Genomic DNA, 12,732 nt, shown 5'->3' with positions numbered 1-12,732 from the left:
TTCTACACACTTCATCTTCTACACACTTCATCTTCTACACACTTCATCTTCTACACACTTCATCTTCTACACACTTCATCTTCTACACACTTCATCTTCTACACACTTCATCTTCTACACACTTCATCTTCTACACACTTCATCTTCTACACACTTCATCTTCTACACACTTCATCTTCTACACACTTCATCTTCTACACACTTCATCTTCTACACACTTCATCTTCTACACACTTCATCTTCTACACACTTCATCTTCTACACACTTCATCTTCTACACACTTCATCTTCTACACACTTCATCTTCTACACACTTCATCTTCTACACACTTCATCTTCTACACACTTCATCTTCTACACACTTCATCTTCTACACACTTCATCTTCTACACACTTCATCTTCTACACACTTCATCTTCTACACACTTCATCTTCTACACACTTCATCTTCTACACACTTCCTTTTCTACACACTTCTTCATCCTTCTCCATTTTTCTCTAGATATTTCTTCTTCTTCTTGGGCTTCTTGGGTCTTGGGCTAATGAGGGAAAAACCCAACAATGACAAGGGATTACCTTTCTGGCCAACCGATTTTGAGGATACAACACGTTTCTACTGGTACACAATATCACTTCTTCTCTTTTTTTTATAAAGTGTATTGGCCTTTTGTCCGTCATTGATATGATTTATTGCTTTTGCAGCTGAAGGAATCAGAGGACTGGATTCGTCTATACTTGGAAATTGCTCTTTGTTCAAATGATAGGAACATTCCCGAAGTAAGTTTCTTCTTTTCTTCCATATAGCCAACAACAAATGAATGTTAGCTAATGTTTTTTTTTTTTCTTTTCTTTGCAGAGCCATCTCTCCAAGCTACAGATTGTGAGAGTTGCAAGGGAAAGATCACCTATTGAGCATGTGGATGCCACAAGTACCATTTTCTACATAACGTTTAAAGGCTTGCCCGTGGCTCGGGTTGGTGAGGATGGTGAGCATGTTGAGCGCAGAGTCATAATTAGAAGGTATGTGGATCTGTCTACCGGATACTTCACTCTCATGGGTGGGTTTGGGTTCTCGGTCGGCGAAGACACCAGTCATCGCCCTATGACTCGCCTCCGGAGCACTGATGAATTTTGTGCTGAGCAGAAGAGGCTGTACCCTACGACTCCCCCGTGCCCAGCCATCCCCATTGCTGATTGGTGGAAAAGCTAGATCATTGACCTCTACAGGTCTCTCTGCTATCATCATAATAATAATCATCAGTTGAATAACTGAGGATTTAAAAACAAAACCCAAACATTTAAAATCCAAGATTCAATACACATGTAATCCACTCTTATTCAATTAATAATTTACAAAAACAAAATCAAATCTATTGTTATTCAAAGATAAACACTTTTGAAAAGAAAAAACTATGAAAAGGATTTGAAGCAAACTTTTTTATTATTTTCAGTCAAAACTATGGTAACTCAAATCTCACCTTTGTGCCTCTTATTTGGAAAGACCCAAATTCAATATTAAAAATTGGCCAAAGCAAAACGATCCATATCCCTGAACACAATGGTGACGATGAAGCTCACACCTCTATACTTGTTACTTCGCCACCGTCTCTCCAAAATCAAAGGTGGCCAGGATTCATGGTGATTTGGGTGTTCAACAAGGTGACGTCGTCGCTCGTGCTCCCTAATTCTGTCTACAATGGAGCTAGTGTAAGATTCAATACTTCTCAATATGATTACACCTAGTCCGAGTAATGTTTATGTAGCAGATTTGTTATTGTGCCATATCTACGGGCTATCACTCGTTGTATTACCAGAAGATATGGTGCTTCTGATCTTGTTAACATACAAGAGTTTTAAGATCACTCTTTTCATGTCTCTTTTATTTCGATGGCACTGACAATGAAGGCTAAAGGAGTTTGTGGTGGGGCAGTGTTGATGGCAGGTCTCTGTGTTGATGGCAGGTCTTTGCTTTGTATTGTTGGAATCACTGTTTCTCTGTTTCTTTTTGTTGCAGGATATCTAACAAACTTATTTACATGAGTTAAACCTATTTGCATAAATCCTTGCCTCTTGAGAGAGAAAAAGCTATAAGAAATTAGAGGTTTGGTTCACCCAAATAAGCTATTTGTCAAGTGCAGTTGAAACAGGTACATTGCTTCGACTCTCAAAACTCAAAAGCTTGAGGAAGTATTCTTCTATGAGACTACTTGCTCCAAATATGCAAGCTAAGGTAGAAGTTCAGAGCTTTGGTTTTGTCCTTCCACCATAAAAGCCAGGAGATCTCTGGATGTAACATGTAAGGTACACGAGCTAGCAATGCTAATTTTTATTTTTGTTTTGGATAAAATATATATCTTGCTGATATCTTTATGGGCTGCTCCTTCGAAAATCAAATAATATGGTGGGCTTCTTTTATGTTTAGTTGTTTAATTAGGGTTAGATACGTATGCATATATCTATATATAAGATCAGTAACATGCATACATGCATCAATCATCTCTTCTATGAGACTACTTGCTCCAAATATGCAAGCTAAGGTAGAAGTTCAGAGCTTTGGTTTTGTCCTTCCACCATAAAAGCCAGGAGATCTCTGGATGTAACATGTAAGGTACACGAGCTAGCAATGCTAATTTTTATTTTTGTTTTGGATAAAATATATATCTTGCTGATATCTTTATGGGCTGCTCCTTCGAAAATCAAATAATATGGTGGGCTTCTTTTATGTTTAGTTGTTTAATTAGGGTTAGATACGTATGCATATATCTATATATAAGATCAGTAACATGCATACATGCATCAATCATCTCTTCTATGAGACTACTTGCTCCAAATATGCAAGCTAAGGTAGAAGTTCAGAGCTTTGGTTTTGTCCTTCCACCATAAAAGCCAGGAGATCTCTGGATGTAACATGTAAGGTACACGAGCTAGCAATGCTAATTTTTATTTTTGTTTTGGATAAAATATATATCTTGCTGATATCTTTATGGGCTGCTCCTTCGAAAATCAAATAATATGGTGGGCTTCTTTTATGTTTAGTTGTTTAATTAGGGTTAGATACGTATGCATATATCTATATATAAGATCAGTAACATGCATACATGCATCAATCATCTCTTCTATGAGACTACTTGCTCCAAATATGCAAGCTAAGGTAGAAGTTCAGAGCTTTGGTTTTGTCCTTCCACCATAAAAGCCAGGAGATCTCTGGATGTAACATGTAAGGTACACGAGCTAGCAATGCTAATTTTTATTTTTGTTTTGGATAAAATATATATCTTGCTGATATCTTTATGGGCTGCTCCTTCGAAAATCAAATAATATGGTGGGCTTCTTTTATGTTTAGTTGTTTAATTAGGGTTAGATACGTATGCATATATCTATATATAAGATCAGTAACATGCATACATGCATCAATCATCTCTTCTATGAGACTACTTGCTCCAAATATGCAAGCTAAGGTAGAAGTTCAGAGCTTTGGTTTTGTCCTTCCACCATAAAAGCCAGGAGATCTCTGGATGTAACATGTAAGGTACACGAGCTAGCAATGCTAATTTTTATTTTTGTTTTGGATAAAATATATATCTTGCTGATATCTTTATGGGCTGCTCCTTCGAAAATCAAATAATATGGTGGGCTTCTTTTATGTTTAGTTGTTTAATTAGGGTTAGATACGTATGCATATATCTATATATAAGATCAGTAACATGCATACATGCATCAATCATCTCTTCTATGAGACTACTTGCTCCAAATATGCAAGCTAAGGTAGAAGTTCAGAGCTTTGGTTTTGTCCTTCCACCATAAAAGCCAGGAGATCTCTGGATGTAACATGTAAGGTACACGAGCTAGTTATGTGTTATTGGCGCCATAATTCATGTATAAAATAAATAATTATAATTGTAAAGAGAATAAATCATTGAATAAAGAAACAGTACAAGCATCGTCCACAATTGATCAACAAAAAAAAAACATTCATAGAATATGACATTTCATATTGAAGATAGCTACAAGTTCATCAATGAACATATGAAGTATTGAAATTAAGTAAAGGAATTGAGGTAAATATTGCATATTTCCATCACACAAAATAAGATTAACACATGAATGAATTTGCTTCTAGTGTTGCTTACTAATTTTTTTTGTTTGCCTATTAGTCATATACAACATATAGCTTTGATACTGAGAGTATCTCAACACCATAAGGTACTTGTGTGGACTGATGTCTTTTGATTGTCAAATTAGATGATTATATATTTTAATCGTGTTTATCCAATATATATGTTATACTGTGTCTTTATTGTTGCAATATGTATCATCATATATATAAAAGACTAGTCTTTGTTTGAGTATGTTCATCAATTTCTTTACAGTTTATTATTGTACCTTTTTAGTGCTTTTGATTTCTTATTCCCCTCTAGTGTTATTCTTTCATTTTAGGTAAGCTTCATCATTGTGGTTTTGTTGCTCTTATGAATAAGAAAAATGAAATGCATTAAAAATGTACAATGAAAAATTGTAAGTACTGTAGCTTGAATCATTGGCTCATAGTGAATTACATAAAGATTTGGTAATGGGTTCAAAACATTGATAGATGGAACATGGAATTTCAGTTGTATAAGACTCGATGTTGCTGATGTGCCACGTAATAAAGGTGCAATATGGATGTGTTTTTAATGGGGTGAATCTACACCATTACTCTCTTCTACAAGTTGTTGATGATTGATTTAAGATTTTAAAATCTTACAGTAAACAGAAAGAAAGATTGCATAAACATGCCATAAAATAAATATATAAATGCTAGAAGATTATCATCGTCATACCTGTGGAGCTGCTGGCAAAGTGTTATGGCTTCCACATGTCTAGGAAAACAAAATTGATGAGGAGATGTTGTGGTTCTTTTGTTGGCTAAACTAGTTGAACCTACTAACCCATCCCACAAACAAGAACACTTTGTTTAAAGACACATATACATATCCATCATCACCAGCATCCACTCCATTAGACATCCTACAATAAGCCACATATTCTCCTCGATATAACATAACAGATTCGGTGATCACTGCATGATACACCAAGAAATCCACACCTTCAGCTCTTGGACCATAGTATATAATATTTCTCATTCGAAACAGAGAATATGCAATGATATCAGCCCCTATTAGGTGACTACGCAAATGATACAACGCGTCTTGTAACGTTGTTGTAGGCTCAACAGAGCGAATCCAATTCCTGTTGAGTTGTGGTGTATAGTAGATCAGACTTGGTGGTTTATGCTAGCAAGAATACAAAGAAGTGACTTCTTGTGAAACTCCATCTTCATGGATGTGTCGCAAGTCAGCCTCCACAATATAACCATAGCAGAAATTATCAGCATGAGGTTTAAGAAGATCAAGACGACAATTAAAGCAAATATGACATGTACAATATCTTTAATGATACCCCCTAGTCTACATTTTCTTCAATTGGATCATAATATGTCATTTGGGATATGCAATGACATCTACATTTTCTTCACTTCAAACAACTGAGAATATGCAATGAGATCAAAATAAACATATATTTTATACCAAAATGCAAATATTGGTCAATTTTTTTTTTAAATGATGGACAAACTGTGTTAGATTGTTCTCTAATAACAATAATGTTCACATGTATTATCTTCAGGGATTTTTTCAAACCTTAGGATGTGTGTGATGGTGGATTGCCTTTTCGGCAGTCATGTTTTGATGATACAAAATGATTTTTACTAGTAAGGTTAAGATGCATTTTAAGAAGTATTATTATTATTATCCTTTTAAGGATATTGATATTAAGAGATTATCTCTAAAGTATTTTACTATTTCACCTAATTAAAAAATATATATATATAAAAAGAAGTAAAAACTCCAATATATGTTTCTAAACTGTCATTCTTTTATTTCTTAATATTTATCTTCTATGAAAAAATAACAATCTCTATTTTACAGAAAATATAAGTGAATCAATGTAGATTTTATTTTAGATATAATAGCATTTAGAAAAAAATATATTCCTGTGAGTTGGAGATGCTCTATATTAATTCATTAAGTTGAACATTGATAAATTTTTATATCATAATAGCACTTCAGTTCAAAGTCATGATGATTTTTTCTTTTATCAACTACAATCGTTTTTTTTTAACTACAATCGTATATTAAATCAAACTGAATCATTATGAATATTTTAGTATTGAAATATATGTTGAGTTTATTGACTAAATCTTTTTTACTATAGTATTTTCAGTCCACATCTATATTTGACTCTAAATCTATATTATAACACTATGTACAATGGAAAAAAAAATGATTCAACACCCTAATTTACAACTTTTAACATGACACATCCTTTTTTCCACATTATTCCAACACACTTTCAATATTTTTCTCTACCATAATTTTGTTTAATAAACTTACACACTCTACCCCACCATTTAATCTAACATTTATTTAATAAAATAAATATTTTTTCTTTATCCAAATCAAATGAAGCAAATTTCTATTTATAAAACACAAAAGATTATAAATTTTAATATAAAACTTTTTTTTACAAAAAAAATATAATCTGTTACATAATAAATTACCTTAAATGTTTAAGATAAGATATAAAAAACAAGAAAAGTGAAAAAATAGACCCCGCTTATGAGTATTCAACACTTTCAACTATGATGAATCCACATCAGATTTTTTTTCTTTTTCAACTATACCATTGTATGGTATTCAACGGTTGAAAAAATGATTCAACACCCTCCCCCATTGTTATTAGAATGATTCAACACCCTCCCCCATTGTTATTAGTCTAGTAGGAGAATTTTGCTATTTCCTAAGTCTGTCCATATCAGCAGGTCCGGTCGGAAAATTTAAGGGCTGGAAGCAAAAAAAAAAAAAATTTGGGCTATTATTTAGTAATCATAAACAATTAAAAAAAAAGAAAATAAGGAGATAGCAAAAGAAGTTCGAACCAGACACCTAGAACAGACTAAATCTACTACTAAACCAACTTGGATACTAGAGATTTTGAAATTTTAAGACCGAAATAATACATATTATAAAAATGGCCGGAAGCACATGCGTATATGGCTTGCTAGTGCACATCAGCACCTCCTCATTTAAGTGGGACTCACATTTAATTTTTATTTTTTTTGTTTTTTAATGATATTTGTAATTGATTGTTGTGTGTTGATTTTAATGTTATTTATGATCTAACTTGGTGGATTGTCGATTTCAATTTCGCCGTTCAACATTCCTAATCTTCGCGTTAGAACATTATATTCTCTGCTAGCTCTAGGCGATGATCTGCTAAAGGTAACTCATCTGATCACAAATTGCGATCTTTTGCGTATTCCTTTGTATTGATGATCTCTTCATATTTGTGCAGTCAAATAGATTGTGGAAGGAGTTTTGCAGAAGATCAGAAGACAGATCGAAGAATTGGAGAGGATCTCTGGTGTGGAGAGTACCACTCTTACTGTTGATGGAGTTCCTGTTGATTCTTATCTCACAAGGTATCTGCTTTTTATTTAAATATTCACAAAGAGTTTATTAGTGATTTTGTGGTGACTGTGATGTAAAGAACCAAACTTTTTTTTGATTGGCATTAAGGTTAGTATAGGATGAAGCTAAGTACCCAACAATTTCACCTTTGAAGGAGGTTGTGGACAATATTCAGTCTCAGGTAGCCAAACAAAATCAATGTGACCGATCTCACCGCAGGTATATTCCTATTTTATCATGTATATCTCTTAAGAACGTGTATGCTTCCTTTGTTTTCATATTGATTTATTGAAAAATATTAATCCTTTATGGTTTGCTTTGTACTTCTTAACGAGGAGGATCAAGCAGGCATTGCGGATGCTCTCATGATCAGTTTTACTTAGACAAAAATGAGATTTTTGGTGTACTTTAGGGATTTTTTTTTTCTGTAATAATTTGACTAATTTGATTCGTCCCCATGGATATTACCCTGAGGATTGTCTCTGAATATTTACTTCGATTGTTATTTCACTTCTGAATGTTTTCTTAACCTTTACTAGCAATTTGTGTTTTTTTGCTGATTTGATGTGAGAGCAATGATCTTTTGTTTTAGTTGAAGGTGCACCGTGCACCTGAAGAGGTTATAAAAAAATAATAGGGAGAAGATAAAACTGCTGATGGCAAATCACTTACATTAATTTTTGGTTATGTTTTTAGCTTCCGATGATGGCAAAATCATGTTTTTAACTGTTATGAACATCTGTTTTTCCTTATGCAGCGAAAGAGTACTGGATTTGGGTTTATTTAACTGAAGAACAATGAAATTACAACTGAGGAAGTTTGTAAGGGATACTCTTCTTTTGTTTTTGTTTTTTAAGAAAAAGTAATTCTCTTCATATTCATGTTTTTGTTTCCCATAATTCTAGATAACTGAGCCAGATGAAGGTGGTCTCAAGTATCTTAAGGATATCAACTAGAACGGGGCTGAAGAGCCAAAATGGTTCAAGCTTGAGTTTTTCTTTGATCAGAACCCCTACTTCAAGACACTGTCTTGACCAAGACATATCATGTCGATCAAGGAGTAAGCATAGTTTGAAAGGAGATTAACAATATCACTTGGCAATTAGATTCCACCATAGACGATATTGGATTCCCATCACCGTCTTCCAACTGCAAGTTACCGGATAGGCTAGAGGAGAGAGCAAGGATCTGAAAGCTCCGGACGTTTTTATTCATCCATTTCATTTCTATTGAGAATTAAGAACATCACCAATTATATTTTGAGGGCTTTGTTGTCTAAGTGCCGTCTTCATGATTTTCATCAGGATCACTGGTTTGTTAGTCCATTTATAAATGTGTATGAGTGGCTGCATAGCACACCAACAATGTCGGAGGAACGAAAGTAAGTTCTTTCCTTTTGATTGTTTTGATACATCTGCTAGAGAAATGTCATATTATGTTCAGTGTTAGACTTAAATGAATGAGTGAACTCATATTGGTTAATCGACATGTGTGTACTCAGTGGATGTGTTCCAAGAAGTTACTTTTGAATGCATCCAAATACCCTCACGAGTTTGAAGACGTTTCTAGATTTGGTTGTCGATACGATACTGACCTTTCTCATGATTAGAGCATATTGATTGCCAACAAGAACGCTGAGCTGCAGAGCTGACGGGTATCTCTAAGAACATAATGAATAATGCTAATGTCAAGTTCATTAAGGTCATGGAAAGGTAAGTTGAAGCTCAGAATTTATATATTCAGTTATCTTTCTATGTTTGATATGCACTTCTATGTATTCTTGGTTGAATATGGATTTAGAACTTGGTTTATGTTTGTTTGTATGCAGGTTAGACACTCACACTGTTGATGTAGATGTGAAATTTATACTTCCAGATTGCTGTTGGTGGTGGACTTCACTCCATTCTTGACACTCCAGGAAGAGAGTTTGCCATATATTCTGATGCCGCAGTTGATTTGCCTTCTAATACCAATTAAGATTTGAACTCGTCAAATACATATATCATTTTTGGCGGGTTTATCACATTTGAAGTCGTCAAATATTTTTTTCAATTTGATTATATTTAGTAAGTTAATATTTTGTAATTTAATAAGACTGTGATGGCTGTTACGGAAGAAAAGCAAATTGTTAAAGTAAAGCGGAGATATCTCCAATATATAAGAAGAAAAGGAGTAAACCATTGCTCTTATGTTCAGCATTTTACTCTAAAGATAATTAACATCCTTTATTTTATTCGTCAAATAAACGATCACCAAATTATGAGAGTATGTGTATGTTTTTCTACTTAACTAAAGTATTGGTGCCTGGTGGAGATTCAAGCTCTTATGTTCATCATTTTTTTAAAATGCGATTTCAACTTTCGAAACCCAATTTTGATACTTTGTTTGGGGAAACTATAATTGATTTAGACTAGCTAATAAATTTCTTGGAAGTCTATGAAAATAAATTTCTTGGAAGTCTATGAAAAAAATGAAAACCGCTAATTTCTGGTTTCGTCATAAAAGATTAAAACAAATAACTAATTTTTGGTCATAATTGAGAAACAAAATACTTTTCAAGTGTTTGAGTTAGTAATGCTACATTTAAATATATTATTTTAGTCCCTATTTAAAATTGACGGGATTTTACACACCCAATATTAACACTGAATTATCCAAAAAATAGCACCCTAATCTTTGCAGAACTAATTAATACTCGTAAATTTAAGAGCCAAATCTAATAAGCTACACGAACATAGTCACCACTGTAACTAACTTGAGAAAGTAAGATCTCCAATATTTCAGCAATTGGTCAGATCAGATAGAAATTACAAATAATCTGGGAGAGTTAGCAAAGGAAAAGATCTCCAATATTTCAGCAATTTGTTTATTCAACTAACATATATTTCTTACTCTAATTAGTGTCTTTTGAGGAAGAAACAACAATATTATATATTTATAGTAAGAAATAGAAAATGCTATTTTAAATAATAGATTAGAACAAAATTTATTTTATTTTTTTTTGGTAAAAATAGCCATCTTCTATATAGAATAAGAAATAGAAAAGACTATTTTAGAGACCAAACAAATTTTAGTGCTTATTTAAGAAGAAAATAGCAAAATACATTTGAAAGAATATGTGAAAATGATAAACGGGAGAAGAAATTAAGATATCAAAATATATTTCATAGAAAGTGCTCTATGAGTCTATGTTTTGTCTAGCACTTAACCAATGAATTGGTGGGTTTCAAGATTCTCTTATCCACGATGTAATAAGAAATTAAGATAGTAAAGGAGGAGTCCCAACTTTGTTTGCTTTTATAGATACATCAAATATAAGAGAGTGGTAAAACAAGAATGTAATCATACAACTTTTATACTACAGTTGAGGCAGTTTTTAAATCAAGCCTCAACATTTCAATAGTGCTATTGCCATGCATAAATGTAAGAACCCAAAAGCAGACTAATGAACAAGTATTAACACCGGCGACCACCTCTGCAATTAAGAGCACCAGCATTAGAGGTAATGACGCCAACAAGGGATGACGATTTGGCTTCCAAACTTGAAGCTCGAGCGTAGCTAGCTCCACGTCCTGATCCAGAACGTGTGAAGAAAGCACCGTTTAGGAAAAGGTCTCCTTCTGATCTCCAGTTCCAATGCTTCCATTGCCAGTGCCCTGCATAGTCTCTCTTTGTCACCTCTTTAGCAAACCGGTTTCTCGGAGCAAGATATCTGTTTCCTTGGCTATTGATGGTGGGACTAGCACTGCCACCAATTGCATACATCTCCCAGTGTGTGTAGTCATTGTTCACTACATGGAAGTATCCATGCCTACACCTACAATCAAAAAACGTTTCATCCTTTTGAAGATTAAGATGATAAATTATTCAAAGTATTGTAGAAACACAAATTATACAATAGAGCAAACTGAATAATTAAAAAGCATTTGCATAAATAAATTGATAAAATATAAAATAATTTGTAGAGACGAGTTCTAACAAGTATGTACCTTGGCATCCTCTGAATAAGACCTCTACCAAAATGGTTATAAGCAAAAGTAACCTGCATCACCTTGTCCCTTGTGTAAGTATCACTATGCCCCAACAACATAACCTCGTTATGGTGCGTAAAGTAGTTAAGTATCAATAAGCCCATCAGCGCAACTAGAGAGCGAGTTGTGATCAATCCAAATATGACTCGACCCAAAGATCGAGATCCCATCACCATCAGCCATCGTCCTCCACCACTAGTAAAAATCCAACGCATAGCCACTACAAAGTTGTGGCTATAGAGCAAATTATTGTGGCTATAAAAGAAATCAGCCACGCTTAGATGTCCGAAAAGTAGCGTGGCTATAGCCTCGTGGCTAGAAATAAGCGTGGCTTTTCGTGGCTAAGAGCCACGTTATTACCACGCGCATTTTCGTGGCTATAATAGCCACGATACTGCCACTTATTCGACGTGGCACTATTAGCCACAGTTTAAAACTATTTTTCAGTGGCTATTATAGCCACGATTTAGCTACTAAGATTCAACATTTATAGTATCCACTGTTTTGAAAAACATTCAAAATTAGAGATTTAATTAGCCAATTTTCATATTAGAGATTCATTCAAATTATTAAAATTGCACATTCAATAAACACAGAGCTTAATATACAAGATAGTCAAGGTTCAACATTCATAAAAAGTTACATAAGACAAGGTTAAAAGTTTTGAGTCTAAGAAGACTATCAAAAGACCTTGTTACAAAAGACCTTGTTACAAAAGAGGTTATAAGATAAAGTACCAACTTCTAAATGCCATTGGGAGGATTAGGCTGACCAGTTGGTGCTTGAGCCTGATGATCAGAAGTCTGTCCAGTAGGTGCTTGCGGGGGCCTAAGTGTTTGGAGGAGCTGATTGATTGTTTCCCTTGTTGCTGCAAAGTCCTGCCTCATGTCTGAGACGTCCTGTTTCACCCCAGCAACATCAGAAGTGACACTTTGGAGGGTTGTCTCAAGACCGCCCACACGCATCTCCAGGTCCAGGTTGCGGGCAATACCATTGGGGACGCGTGAAGAAGGCGCATGCTCCCTGAATTGTTCACTGCCCAGTCCGTAAACATATCCCCTCCTACTCTTAGCATTCTGTCAAGAGAAATGAAAAAATCACTACAAGAAAACACATGCTTAACGACGAAATTTAACGAGGAAAAACAATCCTCGTAAATTTGCGTCGAGTTTACGAGGAATTTACGTGAAAAA

At 34.2% G+C, this 12,732-nt stretch overlaps 2 protein-coding genes and 1 long non-coding RNA gene across 4 annotated transcripts in view; 2 read left to right on the top strand and 1 right to left on the bottom strand.

Moving 5' to 3' along the window:
* LOC106326771 (UPF0725 protein At1g23960-like) overlaps positions 1-3,840 on the top strand; it is a 7,891-nt gene extending 4,051 nt beyond the window's left edge. Inside the window, exons 6-8 of the mRNA XM_013764691.1 lie at positions 562-619; positions 703-777; positions 857-3,840. Coding sequence (XP_013620145.1) covers positions 562-619; positions 703-706 — 62 coding nt within the window. The 3' untranslated portion in view covers positions 707-777; positions 857-3,840. The remainder of the gene's footprint in view (positions 1-561; positions 620-702; positions 778-856) is intronic.
* Positions 3,841-7,099: 3,259 nt separating this feature from the next.
* LOC106325618 lies at positions 7,100-9,646 on the top strand. Of its 2 annotated transcripts, none has more exons than XR_001266960.1 (7): positions 7,100-7,319; positions 7,393-7,519; positions 7,617-7,727; positions 8,266-8,329; positions 8,414-8,889; positions 9,118-9,220; positions 9,337-9,646. It is a non-coding gene; the product is annotated as an uncharacterized LOC106325618 (long non-coding RNA). The 2 variants fall into 2 exon arrangements; XR_001266959.1 differs by having other exon boundaries at positions 9,010-9,220.
* A 1,318-nt stretch (positions 9,647-10,964) lies between these two features.
* On the bottom strand, positions 10,965-11,643 carry LOC106324444 (probable pectate lyase 20). Its single transcript, XM_013762410.1, has 2 exons — positions 11,498-11,643; positions 10,965-11,325 (listed from the first exon to the last, which is right to left on the bottom strand). Exons 1-2 carry the CDS (start codon positions 11,641-11,643, stop codon positions 10,965-10,967), a joined length of 507 nt encoding a protein of 168 aa, XP_013617864.1.
* Positions 11,644-12,732: the final 1,089 nt, after the last annotated feature.

The sequence above is a fragment of the Brassica oleracea genome, chromosome C2 (genome assembly GCF_000695525.1).
Source record: "Brassica oleracea var. oleracea cultivar TO1000 chromosome C2, BOL, whole genome shotgun sequence".
Classification (NCBI taxonomy): Eukaryota; Viridiplantae; Streptophyta; class Magnoliopsida; order Brassicales; family Brassicaceae; genus Brassica; species Brassica oleracea.
This window is presented reverse-complemented; position numbering and strand designations above follow the sequence as displayed.